This window comes from Leptosomus discolor, chromosome 19 (genome assembly GCF_034619465.1).
Source record: "Leptosomus discolor isolate bLepDis1 chromosome 19, bLepDis1.hap2, whole genome shotgun sequence".
In the NCBI taxonomy this organism is placed as follows: Eukaryota; Metazoa; Chordata; class Aves; order Leptosomiformes; family Leptosomidae; genus Leptosomus; species Leptosomus discolor.
The window spans coordinates 4,321,408-4,340,987 of record NC_141409.1 but is presented as its reverse complement, the minus strand read 5'-3'; the positions used below and the strand labels follow the sequence as shown (position 1 = coordinate 4,340,987).

Here is a 19,580-nt window from a genome sequence, read left to right as displayed (position 1 = left end):
GTGAGTGGGGGACCCCAGGTCTCCTGTGGCAGCTGTACTGGTCCTCTGGGTTTAACCCCCTCTCTCCTTACCCAGAGTCTGCACCAGTTCACCCCCTTCTTGGCATTACATGGGTTAAATCTCGCCTCTCCCAAGTCCAGCCTAGCCCTCACACCACTCCGGGCTCCAGCATCACAGCGGGAAGTATTTGCAGACTGACACCCCAAAAGTGAGTTTCCCCAGACAGCCCCACGCCTGCACAGCCCGATACCACCAGTAGCACAAACCCTCACCAGTAGCACAAACCCTGCCGCCGTGGCCACATGCTTCCCAGCACTGCTCTGCCCTGTGCCACAAACCAACCCCTGGATGCTCACAGAAGCCCTTTGGGGTTTTTGGTTCAGGCCACAGAGGAGGGAGGCTTACTCTGCTTCTCTGCAGCGATCACCCAGAGACCCCCCCAAAACATGGGAACCTCCAGTGAGGGGCAGCCCGACCTGCCTGCCTCTGGGTGGGTGTCCTTGCCAGACGCTGGAGATGCTCGAGCGCCTGGTGGTGTCACACGGTTGTAATTTTGTTCAGATGAACCCCACACCAGGACAGTGGGAAATTCAGCTTCTGTAAGCTCCTCTCTTTAAGTCCCGATTGCTGCTCGATCCTGGGGAGATGTGAGCCCAGCCGGGTGCTGCGCTCACCCCTCTCTGCCCATTTCCAGGCCTTTCCCCTGCCGCGCACTGACTCAGCTTGCCAAGGAAACGAAGGTCAGAGACACCCAAGGAGACCTTTGCTTTGCCGTGTAGAGGACTTTATTTGTCAAGAACATGTGACACGGGTTTGGCTTTCCTGTCTCAGGTATTGCCGCATCCCACTGATTTCCACAGCCATGACCTTCTGTCCCAGCAGCACATCTCCCGGCGCATCTCTGCCTCTGTCCTGCAGCCGGTCTCTGCTGTGGGACGTGCGACCAACTTGCAGCGCAGCGACTCTGCCCTCCGCTCCTTTCACATATCACCATCCCACTGCAGGAGGCGGATTTTTAGGTGGATCACCTGCAGAACCAGGTCTTGTAAAGGCTCTCCACTCCATGAGGATGAAAAAACCCTCGTAAAAGGCATGTATTTGTTCTGCCACAGTCCTGTCAGCTCAGCTCAGCATCATCTTTTTAAACACACTATCGTTTTGCTGAATCCAGTAACACAACCACATCCACCACTCCCCTCCTCAGCCTCCCGCGAGAAAATGGAATTTTAAACCCCTGTGTGTATTTCAGACTTTTGTGCAGGAGTAGCTGGACAAGGACCATGCCTCCTCCTCCTCCTCTGTTTGTGCCAGGCAGAGAAAAGACTGCCAGAAACAGAGAAATAATAAAAACAGACACAGACAAAGCCAGTGCTGCAATATTCTGTTTCAGAGCAATGACAGAAAATGGAGATGAGGATAAAATGAATAAACTACGGTTATTGATACTGTTTTCTTTGAACTAACACAGCTCTGCTCCACCAGCATGTCCCAGGCTGCCTCTGCGGGCAAAGGGGCTCTAGTCTGGTGTTTCCATCAGTTCGCTCAGGAGTTGGTTTGCTCAGACCTCCCTTCTCAAACAGCCTCAGCAGCTCCTTTGTGCTGACTCACCCACCTCAGGACTTCACCCCCACAAATATTTGCACAGCCTTATCAGAGCCACCCTTCCCCATCACTGTGCAGAGCTCCTCGCGGCTATCACCATAAATCAGTCCCCGACTTCGCATCATTTTTGTAATTGCTCCTTTGCTTTGAGTGCCCTCCAATGAACCAACGCGTCCGCGCTAGTGAGATGATGCCAAATTCCCAGTGCCACCTCACTAGCCCCCTGCTAGGAGCCTGTGAGCGTAAAAAAATCAAGCACACATCAATGATTTCAAACACCGAGACATGAAGGAGGCAGAGTCACCCGCAGGAGCTCGGGAGACCTTGTCCTCCCTTCTGCACTTGCTTGCTGGGTGACCCTGGACAATTTAGTCCCCTTGAGTTTCTCCGTTTCCTTTTTTTTTTTAATCACATGAAGTCACAAAACTAGCCTCTTTTGCAAAATATTTTGGAATGTGGTGATGGACAGTGTTGACTTGAGGCTTGTTATTACGATCAGGAACTTTCTGAAAATCATGATTTCCACAGCCCAGAAAATATCAGGAGATCTGCTTAGGGCTGATCAAGAAGGATGAATTCCACTGGGACAAGTAATCACCTTGGAGGGCATGCAGGAGTCTACGGGCACCGTCTGCAAATGTGTCAGGAATGGGGAATCAGCCAGACGACGCTGGGTTTTCATGCTCCAGGGAGCACAAAAGGCCCAATTACCTGAGCACCTTGGGTGTTCAGTGCCTCACCCTGAGTTTTCTGCATCCTAAGATAAATATTTCAGGGAATAACCCTCAAAGAGTGGCAAGGGGAGATGAATCAGCCTTTTTTCCATGTTTTGTTTCCCTAGAAAGTAGAAAAAGCCTGAAAATGCTACCCCCTAACGGTAAAACAAGGTGTGGGGGTGCTGTCCTCCGAAACACTGATCCAGATTTTATCCGTGGGGCTGGGAGTGGACATACAGGGAGCAGAACTGGAGCGGTCTCTGCCAGCAAGATGTGCCCCTGCGGGGAGAGACCTCGTGCAAACCCGCTCGCATCAGCTCCGCACAAAAGGCGTCGCAGCGACCACGAGGCCCCGGCGGCGAGGACGAACACAGAGCCACGTTGTGGAGCTCGGCTGAACGCAAACCAGGGCAAGGCAAAACCGGCTGCTTCAGCTCCCGTGCCTCGGACATGGGAGATGCTTTGGGTAGGGCAGCGGGGATCTCACCTGCTCCAGCTCCTCGGCCCCAGGACTCAGGCAGTCCCTGGAGAAGCTGTTGGGCACATTGCTGCCTTGGTCTCGTGGACTGAAAGAATAGAACTGAAATAAGGAGAAAGAAAGAAAAAAATAAAACGTCAGAAAGCCCCCAAAAGGCTTTTAGGATTTGAAAGCACATCTGGGATTGTAAACTGGTTTTGGAGGTCCTCTGTGATACACATCTGGAGGGGAGAGGCTGCTTATCTGGTCCTTCCAGCAGATTCCAGCTCCCCATATGGTTGTGGTGGAGTGAATGTCACGGGGGTCTCTGCTGAGGACGGGATGCACACTGATTCTCAAACCTTGCACTGTTTTTCAAACCTTCCCTCCCTTGTACACTGCTCAGACACATTCGGAAATCTCCATTTCTCATGTTTGTTTGGGATATCTCAAAAATGTAATAAAATTCCTGCTCTTTGCCCTTATGCTTCACTGTTGTCCCACCCAAGAAACCCAAACCCTGCACAGAGCAGACTGCAAGTCAAGAGAAGTTCTTCTGCTCCAAACTGGGCTACTGATGCCCTGTGTGACCTCAAGCAAGACCATTTTCTTCCTATGGCACAGCCTGACCTGGCGATCAGGGAGTTAAGGACCTTTTCCTTGCATTTCGCACGATACCCAAATCTCAGGTGGGACCTTAGGTGGTCTCATCACAGAGAAGATGCTGTAAGAGAGAAGAAGAAGAGCTGAATACTAAAACAGACCTTGTGCTCTGAAGAGTATGAAAAATGCAAAAATGCGACGGTCCTCCCGCCAGCAGTGCTCTCCAGCTGCTAGTAATTTTGCTCAATAATTTTTCTGAGAGTCACCCCAGTAGACCCTGATGAAGGAGCTGCACGCAGTAGATTTCTGCCCCTGGTAGGGAGTGAGGGTGGTTCTCTAGTTATCCAAAGAAATGAAACGTTCCTTCCTCATGTACCAACAGCCCTTGGGTTTTTCTTCTGCGCAGTGCAAACCTTGGGAGGAGGAACTTCAAGGTACGCTCAGCAAGTATGATCATTATTATTATTACTATTATTGTTAATAATTTCTTTTTTCTACAAGTGCTAAGCCTGCCCTGGACACGTGGCGGCCTCCTGACACCAATCCAACACCACATGCTACCGATTCCCACGCCCACGCCTACCTGAGCTGGCACCAAGAACACGTGCTGGAAGGGGGGGTAAGGTTCAATAAGGGTTAACGCTAAAGGCGCCACAGGCCCAACATTTTTCCCTATCAACAAGAGAAACATCCTTCTGTTAAAAACCTAAAAGAATCCATCGCTGCCAGGGTTTTTTGTAACCCCCAACTTAAATTGTGTGGTTTTGCTGCCTGTTGGACTCCAGAAGCTGAAATCTCCACACTGGATCCACACTGCAAAGGCGAATTTGCAAACAGCTCCCTACTCAGACCGAGCATCTGTGAAGCCTGTAGGGAAACAAACACAGAGGTGGCCAATTGCTTACAGCGTCCCAATTTGGGCTAAATTAAATCCGGTTTCACGCCGGATCTCACGGGCTATCGCTCAACGTGGTGGTCAAGCCAAGCTGCCTCCCGCGGCGCTCTCCTGGCCAGCCCGCCGGGTGGGAGGCTGCTCTCAGGATGGCGGTCTCCCGGTCACCAGGCACACTGCACACACCACCTTTGAATTTGTAAGGTTTTTTGCTAAGTTTTTATTTTAATTCAAGGACTTTGCTTCATACAAAATGTAATTGTAGAAACAACTGCAGAATTCAAAGTTTGGCTGATAAATATTACTCAGGCAGCAAACTAGGCAATCACAGAACCTTTTTTTTTCTTTTTTTTTTCCCCCCTTTTTTTTTTTTTGGGTAAAGTTCCACTTGTGTTGCATGGTTGGAACTTTTATAATTTTTAACACTGTTTTTTTAAATATAAAGTTTTGCAACAAACCCCCAATTTATATCAAATATAATTAAAAATTAACAACTGATGAATACATTGTATCAAAAAAGTACGAAGATAAACATTTCCCATGCACATACTTTTTATATATATGTATATATGTATATATTTTACATGCAAACATTACTTATTCAAAGTACAGCCACTACGAGACTGGTTCTGGATGCAGAAAACTGATTGGTGCAATTCAAGTTTGGCAACTCACTATGAGGATTCTCGGAAATACCGTGTATGCATTGAAGAGACAGCAGAGAGGCTGTAAAAAAAAGGTAGGAAAAGGGTTATGAACAATTGTGGTCAGGCTTGTCTGTCACTGTCATCGACCCCTACGAGGCGGGTGGAGGATTAGACAACTTGAGATTCTTCTGCATGTTCTGCCTAAGAATTGGAGCGACCCAAGGCCGTTGCTTGGCTGCGCGCTTCCAGGTGGGGTGTTAGTGCGGGGCTGTGGGCTTGGGGATCTAAAACGGTAGAGGAAGGGAAAGGCAGAGTGGAGAAAGAGGCAAAACTACTCAGTACAGAAAGACATCTCTTTTGCTTTCCAGTGTGGGTACAATGTTTGCATGCACTGGCAGAGAGACAGCGTTTTCCCTCTCCTTTACTTCCTGGAGTAAAATAGTAACGTTTTCTTTAAAATTTCAAATAAAGTGTTTGTGCCTTCGTATCAGGAAAATGTATAAAACATTTGGTCACAATCATGCTGAAGCCTGAAACAGGGAGGTCCAGCAGATAAAGCTACAGAATGGATGAAGGTCTTTCTGACTGTTGGTGGTTTGGATGTGTTTCCGAACGTGTCATCTTGTTGCATAGCCCTCCGTTGGCAAAGTACAGCCGCTACCATGGCGGACCTCTGGCTACCGCCCTCCCTTTATTCAAAGTGCACGTAAATACAGAGACAGAGATACAGACAGCAGTTAGCCTTTAGCAGAATCCAGGGATGAGATTGGCCAGAGATTATTTAGTAACAGAACAAAAAAAACACACAGAAGGAAATGAAAACAGGTTGAATTTCCTCAACAGAAGAGCTACAGGAGATGTGAAGAACCACCCTACAGCAGAATGCTCCCCGCCTGAGGCTGAAAGACTTTTGCTGAGAGGACAAGAGACCTCCTGAGTGTTTTGGTAGCATCTGATACCCTCCAACCGCCCCAGTGACAAAACAAATCACCAGGGTCCAGCAGGATCTCTACCTGTCCGAAGCGACCACTTCGCCTGGGCAAGTTTCACAGTTCTGGGGCTTGGTAGATCCTCTAAAAAATTCCGCCCAGCCCTCTCCTCTTTCCTGTCAGGGTTTTTGGCGATACACTCGTCTGGCATCTCCCACCCTTCTTCCTTTAACCTTTTGTCAGGCCCGCCCTGTGCCCCAAACTAGCCCTACAACGGTTCACCAGACCCACGGACGCAAGGTCCTACCCGGGCTTTCCTTCAGCGCTCCCTCCCCGCCCGCACATCGCGTTTGCCCCTTTCCCAGGCTCAGAGTGCAGAAATCCACACGTGCACAAAAGAAAGAAATCATCCAACGCAAGAGGCATTGCAAGAACACAGAAATCTCATCCCTGAGAATCAGTTTTAGAGGTTTTGCTTTTTTTTTTTTTTTTTAAACCTTCTCTGAACAGGCAATAAAACAAGACTCTCTCCAACTGCCCTCAACACAAATTACACACCGTGGAACGTGGCCAGAGCTCTCGTAGCCTGACTGTGACTTGACATGCAGTGTGAAAGACGCTTCTCCTGCAAGAGCATCTCTGCAGATGCTGTACTTTTCCACCCGCATCTCTCCTGCAGGACCTGAACACTAGTCGATGAGAAAAGGCCAGCTTTGTTTGCTGCAATCACTCCCCTCCCCTCAATAAAAGTATATATAAAAAAAGAAAAAGAGAAGAAAGAAAGAAAAAAGGCCAACAAAACCCAAACCAACCCCAAAGCATGTTTGCCTTCCCCGCTGTAAGCTTTCAACCTGGTACTCGAACACACTCGTCCAGCAATGCGACGCGGGGCGTCTTGTGCCCCGCCGAGCATCCGAGCAGAGCGGCCCCTCCTGGCTCTGCCCTCCCTCCCCTCCTGCCCCTCCCCACGCTTGCCCAAGGTCTGATGCATCGAAGCAAGAGGTTGCATCGTCGCTGTGAAAGATTTCAAAGGTTAGGCACTTAGTAGTGAACAACTGGAGCATTCGGTAGAAACAGTGGGACCTGGAATGACAATTGGACTAATTCTCTACATAAAGAGTATTTTTTTCTTTTTTTTTTCTTTTTTTTTACTGTACAATTTACAAAAATGCACACAATGAAAAGTTAAAGTTCTATCTAATAGCTTGATATAAAACCAATAACATTTCTTCTTCTCGCCCCTAAGCTTTTTCCTCTTTTTTTTTTTTTCTGGATTTTTTTTTTTTAGTTGTTTTTTGCTAAATCAAGCTTATATTGTAAACAAGACAAAACAGTGAGGGCGTGTTGCGGCCGACAGGAGAGAGGGACGGAAAGAAAAGTCTCAGCAGCAAGGAAACAGTCCTTACAAAGTAGCTCTCTTGTGGCTTTATCATGTGTCAGTGTGAAGGACCCAACGTGGTGAGAAAATTAAGAGAGATCCACACGGTAGCGGTGTCCAAGCAGAGTCCCGGCTGCCGGAGCGCTTGGTCAGCTCGGGGGGATGTCACCGGCTCCACCAAAAAGGGTTGCTGTGGCTGAACATCAAGTCCCAGAGGACTGTCCTTTGTTCTGGTCTGTCTTTCTCCTCTCCCAGTTTCTCGGGTAGATCTCTTCCTTCTTCGTGGTGAACAAGATAAAACGCGGATGCGATCTTTGTTCATGTGTGTCTGTTTGCAACCCCCGACTCCCACCCTGACCAGGGGGAAAAAATTAATAATAAATTAATTAAGAAATAGCCCAACAAAAACTGCGCCAATCTCAAAAAGGATCGACAGTCTGCTTTTTCCACCAAAGGTGAGGACCGCGCTCTCGGCTTCTTGCGTGTCGTGGATTTGGCATCTGGTGCGTGTCTTTGACCTAGACAAGGCAGTAGGGAGGCGGGTGAGAGGGGAAGAGAGAGACGCGCTCCCCCCGCTGCTTTCCCCCGAGGGAGGGAGCCTTCTTCCTCCATTTGTCTAGTGGAAAAAAAAAACAAAGAAAGAAAGAAAAAGAAAGAAAAAGAGAGGAGAGAGGCTGCAGGAGTGTCTCCAGACCCGGGGGCAGAGCAGTTCTCACAGCGGGGGCTGCCCCACGGGCCCCCTCCGGCCCCGGGCACCGTACGCGTCGGAGCGCGCAGCCTTCCAGATGATAAAACTCATCGATTGTAAACGCGCACGCCTTGAAGGGTGTTGCCATGCTGCTAGCACCAGTCATCCTCATCGGCTTCGTGGTAGTAACTACGTCCTCTGGTGCCAGTCCCGGGGCCCGTGTTGAGACCCAGCGTGTAATGGTAGCCGTTGGGCACCCTGCGGATTTGGTGAGACTGGGAGGTCAAGGAGGAGACGTAAGAAGTCCTTGAGGAGCGTCCCGAGTTGGTGGCCACCGCCTCCTCGAAGGTGAGCGTGTCCTCCGGCACGGCGCGGTAGGGGCTGTCGGCGTCCTCGCGGTGCCCCAGGTAGGGGTCGGAGCCGATGCGGGCCACCGCCGGGGCGGGTGGCTGCTGGTCCCCCCGCAGCAGCGCGTTGTGCTCGGACAAGCCGCGGCTCAGGCGTCCCGGGGAGAAAGTGGGCAGGCCGGTTTGGAAACTGGTGAAGTGCACGGGCGAGGAGTTAGCGGTCTTGTAAGTGATGCTGGGACGTGGGGTCAGTGGAGTCTGTGGGAGCTGCCTCCGACCCCGGCATGGGGTACTAGCACCAGATGTCGACAGCAAGGGGCTCCCATTAACTGAACCACTGCCCTACATAAAAATTGGAACAAAGCAAATCAAAAAATAAAAAAGGGAAACACCAGACAAACACAAAAGCAGGCAGGTATAAAACAGAAGGAGAAGCAACAGAAGGGAGAGACAAGTCACAAGAGGAAAGAAAAGCGAAAAAGAGAGAGTTTAGACAAGCACAGTCAGGGGGAGGAGGTTCTCGAGAAATAATTCAACACGAGATGTAAAGAGCTGGAGAACTAGAGTTCTGCGAGCAGTAGGTAAGGACAGGAATGATCAGAGCATCGGTAGGACGCAAACTGGCAGACGGCTCCAACAGAAGGGGACACTGTCCAGAGGGAAGGCATCCACATCATACACAGGCTCAACATGCGCCTTACCTGAACCAGGCGGGAGCAGCTCAGAAACCCACAGTATTCGCTTTGCAAAGACAGCTTTACAAAACAGCCCCTTTTCTCTGAGGTGGATTTTTTCTGAACTTCACCCGACAGTTGTGAATGCGGATGTTTGGGGTCATTTCTGTGGTCTAACTTACATTATGTGGAAGGAGGATCGGGGGGCAGACCTTTTTTTGTAGTTTTGGGAACAAAACGTATTTTGACTAAAGAGTGACTTTCTGAAAAAACAACAACAAGCTTTTTGCACGGGCTCTAACTAACAAGTTCCTTAAACAATATTACACTGTTGATTTTTGAGTGGTAGAAGAGTCTGGCAGCTTCCTGGGTTACTAACAGCGACACGTGGGAGCAAACTAAGCTGCAGTAAGTTTAAAACAACTGCATGAGTGAGAGCAGCGGGCCCTTGTTTTGGCATTTCTGTTTACGTTCTCCCAGGGCAGTACGTGAACAGCCCTGCGTGCCCACTTTAAAAGTCGCTCAGCCTTTCATGACCCAACATTTTGAGGTCAGACCTTTCATTTTTAAAGAGCAGCTTTTCCTTCCCATAGAAAGATCAGGCTGTGATCCCATGCTGGCTGGGCTATCAGTCAGGGCTTGTTCTGCTCTGCCCGGGTTTTCCAGCGCGGTTTTTAGGGCAAGCCCAGCAGTGCTGGAAGCCATCTTAGAGGCTAGTTTAGCCACCGCTGCCATCAGTTGTGCCACGTGTATGAGAAGAGGCGACACCCGCAGTATCTGGGGGCGCAGCGCAGTGTGGGTGTCACTCACTGCAGCCCCGCTCTCCGCAGGCGCTGGGGGCTGATACGGCAGTTGCTGCTCGTGCTGCTGGGCCAGCGACTCGCGTCTTCCACAGCCTGGAAACCGAGTCGGTGCCTTTCTCTTCTTTCATCTCCCCCCTCTCCCTCCTCTGGCTTCCCCACATTTCAGCCTTACTCTCTGCTACAGGCTCGTATTCCCACCCCATCACCTGCCCCCCAGCCAAGCTGCCTCCCATCACCTGCCTCTCCGTAGTGACAGCGGAGATGGTGACCACCCGCCCACGGACCTACGGCATTCCAACATGCAGGGGAAGACGCCCAGCTTTTTCCAAGGGCTTAAGGCTGAACAGCTCAAAGTTACAATACTGACAAAAGAAAGCAGAACTAAATTGTTTTGATACGTATTGAGCTGTCTAAAAATGTTTTTTTTTCAAGATTTTCAAACTTCTTTTATCCAGGACCAATTCAGGAAATGGTCTTGATTGTAAAAGGAAAAAGGGTGAGGACTTTTTTCAAAACGTCCAACAAGCTCCTTCCTGCTGAAACATTTTGAAATTCCAAGAAGTTTCATCTCATTTTAAAAAATGCTTTTCCCATATTCAGCACGAAATTGGATTTATATTTAACAATTCACCTGCACTGAAAAGGTGAAAGTGAAATAATTTGCAGAAGATGCATAACATTTCTGTGTGGGTCAAAGAAAGCATTGTGAGTTGACCCAAAATGAAATGTTCATGGCTTGGTTTTCTTGTCTCCTTTTTTTGCACTAAAAAAAAAACCTCCAAAGAACATCACTTTGAACCAAACCTGTCCTGATTTTTGGCTTGGCTCTAGCTGGAAAGAAGCCAGCTTGTTGGCAGGGTGAAGCCCAAACCAGCCTCTCTTTTTGGTACATGCGGGGGCCTACAGGGACTTGGTGAAACGTGTTGGCCAGGGCTCCTGAGAAAAGCTACATCTCCCAAGGAAAGGGACCGACTAACAAAGAAAATTCTTGAGCGTTAACAAGCACCTTGTTATCGAGCCAAAATAAGGCAGGAAATGGACTGACAGAGCTTCTCACAGCCACCTTATTAAGACAAGAGGTCTTCAGCTCATCAGGACAGAGGCGACATGCCGGCTTGGCTATTTTTTTTAATCTGTTTTTTTCCAGAACAACCAGGGGATGTATTAGCAGCTCCACTCAAAGTAGGTAACATGAGTGGATAAAATACATGGACACCAAAACAAGCGGCTTTCTCCTCCCTGCCTTACTAACCCCCCATGGGACCTGGGGGCCAATACGGACTTTGCTGGAACTGGGGGAACAGGTTTAGAGAAGGCAGCTGATGCTCTAATGCTGAAAGTCTGTGAACTATGCGGAGGTTCCAGTTTTTTAATCAAAACATACAATAATTAAAGTTCTGGTAAACTGAGCGTGCAAGAAAGAGAGGCATCATGCTAAAAATCAGCACCATCTTCCTACCTCTCAAACCAGAGGGAGAAATTAAGAAATGGTAAAAAAAACTCATCTGAAAAATCAGATGAAGGCTGGGGACTGCAGCAGCCAGGAATGGAAAAGACCTGTTGGGCTGCAGCTCCCTCTTGCTATGGCCGCACACAGCCCTGGTTGCCTCAGCCCTTACACTGATGTCGCAGCTCCTCCCAGCTGAGAATGACTGCGCCAAGCGTGCCCCATGCCCCAGGTGTCTCCAGAGCCGCGGGGCAGCAGCCCCTGAGCACTCACTGCAGCGCACAGCCTCTGGGGCTGCTGCCTGGATGCTGCTAAGGACATACAGGGAGAGAGAAAGGCACGGGACAGGGTAAGGAGACAAAAAGCCGCTTCCTTTTGCAGCATCTGGGACACTACAAAGCCTCTTCATTTCAATCCTTCCCCTGGGCTCTAACTCGGGCTGAAGGCAGGATTCCCCCCTTGCTCCCCACAAGCTGACGCTGCTGCAGGGGCTCACGGCTGACAGCATCGCTCGGCCCCTCCCAGACACCCACCAGCAGGCCGTGCATTTAGGGAGATTTTGGAGAGTGGCCAGAGCCTCCCTCTCCACACAGTGGCTACACATTCCTTGGAGATGTTTGCAGGGATCATGCTGGCCTGGGGCTGAGCTCTCTCCCCTTCCACCCAGGTCCTGCCTTGCCCCTATATTCCCCCTCTCCTTTACTGCAATTTCTCCTGCCAGCCAGAAAGCACATTTGAAGATCGATTTCACACTAGGGAAAAAGGACTTTTTCCTCAATTTTCGCAAAATTAACCAGTTCCACAATACAGGAGCGCTCTGAAGCCCACGCAACAGCAGTTGGAAAATCCTGCTAATACGAGCAAACCCTGCTGAAATCACTGCTCTGGCTGTCTGGAGTCCCTGTACTGCATCACATTGGCTTGCACTGCGGCGGCAAGGACGTCTTCGGCAACCGCCGAATGTTTGTGCACGGGGCAGCAGCAGGGGCTGGTTCACACAGCTGGCAGGGGAACAGTTCAGCTCAGTCGTCCAGGTCCCACACCACGCTACCAGCCTGCCTTGGCTCAGAGACACATTCTCCACCAGCATCAAGAGCTGCCAGTTCTCAGGTCTCCCAGGCTGCTCTGCTGAAACCACCAGCAAGAGCATCCTTGGCAGTAGGGTCTCTGCGAGATGCCTTGAGGCACTGGCTCTGTAGGTGGCTACTAAAGAGCCATGAAGTGACACTTCCATCCCTGTTTTGGATGTGAAGCACCGAGCAGGACCTCCATGGCTTTATCTCCTACAGCCTGGCCTTCCTTCCCCGTTCTGTCTCCTTTATTTCATGCAAAACATGGAAAAGGTGCATATATCCATGGAAGACCTTAGGGTTCTTTTCCCACCCTGCATCTCCTCACCTGTCTGTGTGGACCTTGCTCTGGCCCTCCGTTGGGTGAGGTGGGCCTGCTCTGATCGGCCGACTTGGGCTGAGAACGGTCCCGGCTGCCGTAGCGGTCGCAGGAGTAGAAGCGCTGCTTTTCGGAGGAGGAGGAAGAGTGCTGCTTCCTCTCTTGGGACCGGCCGCGTTCCTGCTTCTTGTCCTTGGAAGAAGACTCACCAGACTGGGCCACTGAAAGAAAAGATGTTGGTTGGGGGTCACAAACATGGGAGGAACTCCCAAGTGTGGGGCAGGGAGGTCCTTCCATGCAGACAGGACCCCAGATCACATCAGATGACTGTTGTGCATCCTGAAGGGAGGACGACAAGGCACAAATCCTTGCTTGCCAAGCACTTACCAGCTTCTCCATCGGCCAGCTGATGAGGGGACCTGTCCAAGGACTTCTGCTTCTTCTCTTTCCGCCGGTGGCAGCGGTGGTGATGGTGGTGATGCCCTTGCTCCGGCGGCATGCGCTCCAAGGAGTACTCGTAGAGGTGCATGGCGTGAGGGCGCTGCGGGGCCAGCGTGGAGACGGAGCGCTTCATGGGGCTCGTGTCCGGGATGGGCTGCAAGGCAGACGGAGGGACAAGGAGCAGAGTGAGGGCAGGCGCTGCACCGTGCTCAGCTGCTTGGTTCCCAGCATGGGGAGGGTTATACAGTAAGAGAAGGGGGCAAGGAGGGGAAGGAGAAAAATGGTTAATTTGGTATAACTGGAATGGGCAGAAGGACTTGTGGAATGGTAGATCGAGTGCTAAATTTGAGGAGCAAATGTGACCTCCGTTTGCTGAAATGGGCTTTACTTTGAGCAGAGTGCCAATCCACAGGTACCACGGGCGCAGAGCGATAGGCAGCACTTCACACCAAACACAGCGTCACAGGAGTCAACAGTAGATTAGCAGGGGCATAGGGCAGCACAGTAGCCAAGCATCTCACAAAGATAATTCTCCAAGACTAGTTTCACCCAAAGCTGCTTCAGGGCATGTGGTCATCCCAAAGCAACTACAAAGAGGAAAGCATGAAAGCGTTGCTGGGCATCACATGGAGAGGGGAAAAAAAATCAGGAATAAGTGGGCAAGACACAGGCCAAACCACCAAGAAATTATTTCTATCTCCCTGCAATTGAAGACAACTCCGGCCAAACATTTAAACCTCTCTTGCCCCACCATCTCTCCTTGAAGCCCTTGTGCCTGGGACAAGCAGGACAGCATGTATGTCCAGCAATTCTACCACATCATCTCCAAAAATGACTACTTGGGTTTGCTTCTGCTGTTTTCAAACCATTTGTGGCCAAACATCTGGACCCTGAGCACAGTAACACAGCCTCCCACGGGCATTGCTGGACCCTGTCCTTCTGCCAGTGACAGGTCAACTCTGCTCCATTCCCTTTACGTTCAAAACCTTAAGAGATGCTGTGCAGAAACCAAGGCAAGTGGACTGCAGAGCAGCTAGTCTCACAGCCTCTCCCTTCCCTAGGCCAAATCACCAGGTATAAAACCTCAGAAAACGAGGACAATTCCCATGTGTCCACTCTGCTAGCCTCCAGCTGGCTTCTTGGTGGAGACAGGGCTTCATCCATCCTCTGGAGGCTTCCCTGGGTCTACCACTGCATCAAAGGTGCATGCCAGAGGAAGGACCTCAGAGCACAGTGGTCCAGCCTGATGGGGAAGGAGCTCAGGAGGTCCTCCAGTCTCTCAGCTCTTACACTTGTTTGAGCGTAAGAGACTTCACAATCCAGTATGCGCCTCCAACGACAGTTCCCACAGAACATTTACTTTGCTCACTGTAACCTTTCCAAAGAGCCCTGTATTATTTTTACTGTCTATGCTATTTTGTTTGCTTATTCTGAAATTCAGATCTCAGCTGCGCTGTGGTATTTACACAATGCAAAGCCAGCTGTTCCACAGCCCTGCTCGTTATTTTGAGCTAAAAGGACCGCTCTCCCTCCCCGCAGGCTGTCACGGGTGGATTATCTTGCGTGCAAAGGTGCAGGCTGGGCTGAATTTTTGTTTGGTGCTCTCTCTCTTGCTAGGCAGTTAGCTAAATTTTGGTGCTTCCCGCTGGACGGCAGGGTGGAGTGCTAGAGCTGGAAGGTTTGTCCGAGGCACAAGGAAGACACTGCTGGGGTGGGGGAGCACAGCATAGCCTGGGCATAAGTGCATCCCTGGGGTCTGCACCAGTTCAGTTAGCAGGACCATGTCGTGCTGCATCTGTCTCCTCTTGTGGTCCTTGCTGTGTGGGCAAGAAATTGTACTAAAGAGCTTCATGTTTGTCCTCCTTGCTTACTGTTGGGCCTGAAAATGGAGGAAGGCAGAGAGGTCTGTAAACTGGATGGTCTGATGGGCAAAAAAGTGAAAATACTTCCCACTAAAACCACTTATCCAGATTTCCAAAATCCATATGGGAGCTGCCAGGAAGAAGACAATGGAAGCTTCCCAACAAAAAGCCAGCCAAATTGATAGGAAATGAACATTTCCCTTTGGACTCTGGACCTGATTCTGTGCCTATCCCAGGGGCAGAAGTCCCCACTGACACTAATAGGAAGTGGCAAAGCAATGAATACCCTTTCCATAAATCCTGACAATGCTCTCGTTGCGTTAACTGGGCATGCACAGACTACCCACAAGACTTGGGAGACTATACCATAACCCTTCAGAGAGTTACTAATTGCTTCTTCATTACCAAACCGATTGTTTTCACTTCCTAAATTCCTGTACAACAAGGCAAAAACAAATAAACAAGCGAAACAGTCAAACAAAAAATCCCTGCTATTACAGCGTGCGGCGTGCAATTGTGGATCGAGGGAACTGCGGCAAAGTGGAAAGAGATAGCAGCTGCATCGGTGCCACATTGGACTCCAAATGAGAAGGGAAGAAAGTAAAGGGTTAAGGAAGGTTAATTATTTCTTAACATGAATTTAATAGGATACAACTTAGTGCAAACTACATACTGCTAGGTAACTCCCAGGTGACCGTGCTTTGCTCCTCTGCAAACAATTCGGACAAGATGAGAGACATTATTTGAAGCAGCCCCACAGTACAGCCATTGTCAGACATCACGGCAGATGTGCAGCAGACACGATGACGACAAGGGAGAGGAGGTGATGGGGGAGGAGGGCAGCAAAGGGGGAGGGAGGAGGTGAGATTTAAAGCACAGGAAGATTTTTTTTGTTTTTAAAAAAGTGGAACACAAAAAGACGGAAGAATGACAGGCAAACAAAGGGAGACATCCAGAAACAGAAAACATTGCAAATAGGAGTTATAAAGAACTCAAAGTTTGGGGGGAGCAGAAGCAGCATGTGAGAGGGAGGATGGAGGGCACGAAGGGGGAAGACACACACAGAAAGTATATCAGTTATTCAGCTGAAGCTACAACCACCAAAACATTGTATTATTAAAGAGGTTAGATCCACTCAGATATAACGGGCCTGATTCATAACAAGATTAGACAGCTTTCACACGGGGCAGCTGTGCCCTGGGGAACACGTGCCGTGCTCCTGTGAGAGACTCTCACTTCTGCAAACGTCTGACTGCAATGGAGACGAGTTTCCCAAGGAAAGCCTCGTGCCGCCAGCATTGCTGCTGCCAACTGCACCGCCTTGGGAGGAAAGATGCTACCTGTGGCCTAGAATAAAGGACAACTTTGTTCTGGGAAGGGGGAAGGGAAGGAGTACGGGTTTGCTTTGGGGTCTGTTTCTTTTATTAAGTGTGTTGAGTAGTGTTCCTGATAACGCACAGGATCCCAGCTCGCATACAAAGACTGCAGTTTCTGCATTCAGCTGGGAAATTTGCTAGCCGACGAAGTGCAGCTTGTGCCAGCCTGAGCACGTTAGCAAAAAGATTTTATCTGTTGGAGCTACTGCCGTGTACGCGATACACAGGCTTTTTACGGTGCAACGTGTCTTTCATGTTCTGTTTCCCATGGAGAGCAATGGAAACAGCCCGTGACCATGGGCTGCTCGCTCCTGACTCTATGAATCAGGCCTGTTGAATGAGAGAGACAAACTGTGAGAGGTAAGATGTTCTGACACGCAGGAGGCAGGACAGTGGCTGGACAGCATCCGCGACAACAAGCTAGCCATGAACATGTGAAATGCCCCAAAATGATCTGTGAAAACCAAGACATCCTATGCACTAAGTAGCGTCCACAAGTTGCTATAAAAGTCAACTCTCATGATAAGATTTCTTTGCAAGAAGCTAAAGAAGGGAAAACCTCAACAACATTTTCCTGACCAGTCACAATATGCTAAATACTGTGGGAAGAGCAAAAAACCACGGAGGATGCTTAGTGTCTCACTGCAGCCTTCCAGGCACAGGCTCCATGGTATTTTCTGTATCTATCACACTCATCAGAGAAGCGCAGCGCGTCTCCAGCTTGCTTTACAGCTAGGGCACAGGAGCATGCCTTGACTGACTGTCTGGACAGATGGCACGCAGCTGTCAGTGGGAAACATGGGCCTTCCAGGAGTAAATGCTGGCAAACTGTATTGTCCCCAGTTAATCAGAATAGACACTCTTGGGTAGGCTGTCATCAGTTAGCTACCAAGACAGAGGGATTTCTCTGGGTTGCTTTTTGATGCAAGCAGGGATGAGTAAAATCGGGGACAGTGCTGTGTCTACACGTGAATACCTGCCATCCAAGCACAAAAGCTGGTTACCTGTCTCCAGGTTCAGCAAACATCTTTTAAAACAAATATTCACAAGCAACTTCCAACACCACGGCAAGCAGAGAGAAGATACTGAGTTCTTGACCCACCCTTGGTCTCCCACCGCTCACCTGAGTTTCGGCGGCCAGGCGCGGCATGGAAGCCGCCCGCCCCTGGCTCTCCAGACCCGGTTGGTGCTCTCCATTGGCAAGTGTGGGGCTGATTTCCCTCATTTCTACCACCTAATTGAAACAAGAAAAGGTTTCAGTAGCAAGAACATGAACATCAGCTTTGAAGCCATCATCTGAGCAGGCTTCTGCTAAGGTTAATTTAATTGTGAAGAGATGACAGTATGGGAAAGAGAGTAAATTAAGAGCTGTGGAGCGCCCAGGTTGCTCTATCCACAGTGCTGCCTTCAACAAATACAACAGTGGGCCAAGCTCTTCCACCAGCCACGGCAATGAGCCCCAGCTGTGACCTGTGAACCCCCTCACCTGAGTTTGTACGCTCTTTGACACTGAAGACAATGGGACAACTAGAAAGTGATAACGTTAAGTAATCTATCACAGCAGACACATAATTCCATGAAAAGTATGTCCACATGTACCACTATCAGACTGCAGAAGCTACCAGATTTGGGTTTCCTCCATAATGTTCAAGCAAACTTGAGGTTGTAAGAGACAGAAGAATGCATGTCTCAAGGGACAGATCTACTGTCTACTGCATTTCACCCTGTCTTCACTTGTTTTTTTTCTAAACGTTTATTAAAATTTGTAAAAGTCTATTGCATTTCTAAAATCTACTGCATCTCACCCTGTCTTCACACCTTCACCCTGCTTGCTCACCCGTTCAATGGGGATTTCTTCTGAGTGGCCTCGTTCAAAAGCTGGTGTCCTGGTTTCATAAAACACGTCCTGGGTGCGTTGGGTCCCCCAAGAACTGGACTCTTTGATCCCACCCTCTGGAGCTGGCCTGTCAGAAGGAAAGGAGGAAAAAAGATTAACTCTTTTGCAAAGAGATTTTGCTGACCTCACTGTGACGAAGGCAAACTGCTCAGATATCCTTTGAGGTTTCACTTAATGAAACTAATTGCAGGATGGGAACAGCCCCTGGTGAAGCTCTAAGGTACCCTGGCTTTTGCCAGGGCCACTTCCTGTACAGCCTGAAGATCCCATGAGCGTAGAGCAAATCAAACCAACCATCACACTTTTTTCAGAAAGTAAGAAAAAACAACTTCTGCAGCTTGAGTTCTGATGAAGAAGAATGAAGAATTTGGGAGTCCAGGCAAATTATGTACGCAAGAGCAGTTAGGCGTTGGTCAAACACATCTGTGGCCTTGCTAAAGTACATTCACTGAACGCACAGCGGTACAGTGGCCCCGGGTTTCACTCCTGAGTCTGATGTTGGTTTCCCCATTGGGGTTATTTGGGACATTTAAACTTCAGATGTCTATCACTAAAAATCCATAGTGCTTGTGACCCAGAGGAAAGTCACCTGAAGAAGAGCAGGAAATGGAGAATTGATTAGGGATCACTGTTACTATAACTGTTTAGTAAGCTCTCTGTGGAGGTATTATTTTTCCCAAAGAGAAAGAGCCAGATTCTGTACTGGGAAGTCTCAAGAAGCTCTTGCTTTCACCAAGTGCCACGAGCTTGAGGGCTGACTTTGTTCCCAAGGACCTTTTGACTCTCAAGAACTCACTGCAGTGGTGGTTGCCGGGTCAGGGTTCGTTTGGTTCTTTTGCAATGGTCTCAAATTCCTGTAAGCAAACTCTCACTCACAACTACCCACAACGGAAAGCTCTCCAATTAAGACTCAGAGGAGAGCATTAAGAAAACACGCAGCTCTGGAGAACCCAACACTACCACCACATGAATAACTGCACCTGAGGCAGCAGTGGGAAGCAGAGCCACACAAGAGGCATGTTGGTAGCCACTGGTGGGAAACTGTCCCAGCCATGTCATGAAGAAGCTGCTGGTCTCGGTGTCACCAGCTGTGCTGCCCAACCTCCAGAGCCCCTGAACCAGCAGTGCTCGGGGTTGATGTACACACCCAGTGAGCCCCTTCTCTGCTTTACAGCTTTGGTGGGGAGGTCACGGGATACTCACAACGCGCCCCCGTTGTTGAGTGAGGCTGAGCTCTTCTGGCGAAGGAACGCCTTTGCGTTGTTGAATGCTGAGGGCTGGGTTTGCTCCAAAGTGGCCTTCAGGGGGTGGAAGAGTGACACCGGTCCAGGCTGCGAAGCACAAGGAAAGGTTGTCAGAGACAGAGCTGGCTATGGAGAGGATGGGCTGTAGTACTTTTCCTAGATAATCAAAAGTCCACTGTCACCCTGAG

General features: G+C 49.6%; 1 protein-coding gene across 1 annotated transcript in view; it reads right to left on the bottom strand.

The window, feature by feature from the left end:
- Nucleotides 1–8,064: 8,064 nt before the first annotated feature.
- CACNA1B (calcium voltage-gated channel subunit alpha1 B) overlaps nucleotides 8,065–19,580 on the bottom strand; it is a 301,213-nt gene continuing 289,697 nt past the window's right edge. The window contains exons 43-48 of the mRNA XM_086475891.1: nucleotides 19,352–19,479; nucleotides 18,089–18,215; nucleotides 17,375–17,485; nucleotides 12,960–13,167; nucleotides 12,582–12,793; nucleotides 8,065–8,601 (exon numbers count right to left, since the gene is read on the bottom strand). Coding sequence (XP_086332017.1) covers nucleotides 8,065–8,601; nucleotides 12,582–12,793; nucleotides 12,960–13,167; nucleotides 17,375–17,485; nucleotides 18,089–18,215; nucleotides 19,352–19,479 — 1,323 coding nt within the window. The remainder of the gene's footprint in view (nucleotides 8,602–12,581; nucleotides 12,794–12,959; nucleotides 13,168–17,374; nucleotides 17,486–18,088; nucleotides 18,216–19,351; nucleotides 19,480–19,580) is intronic.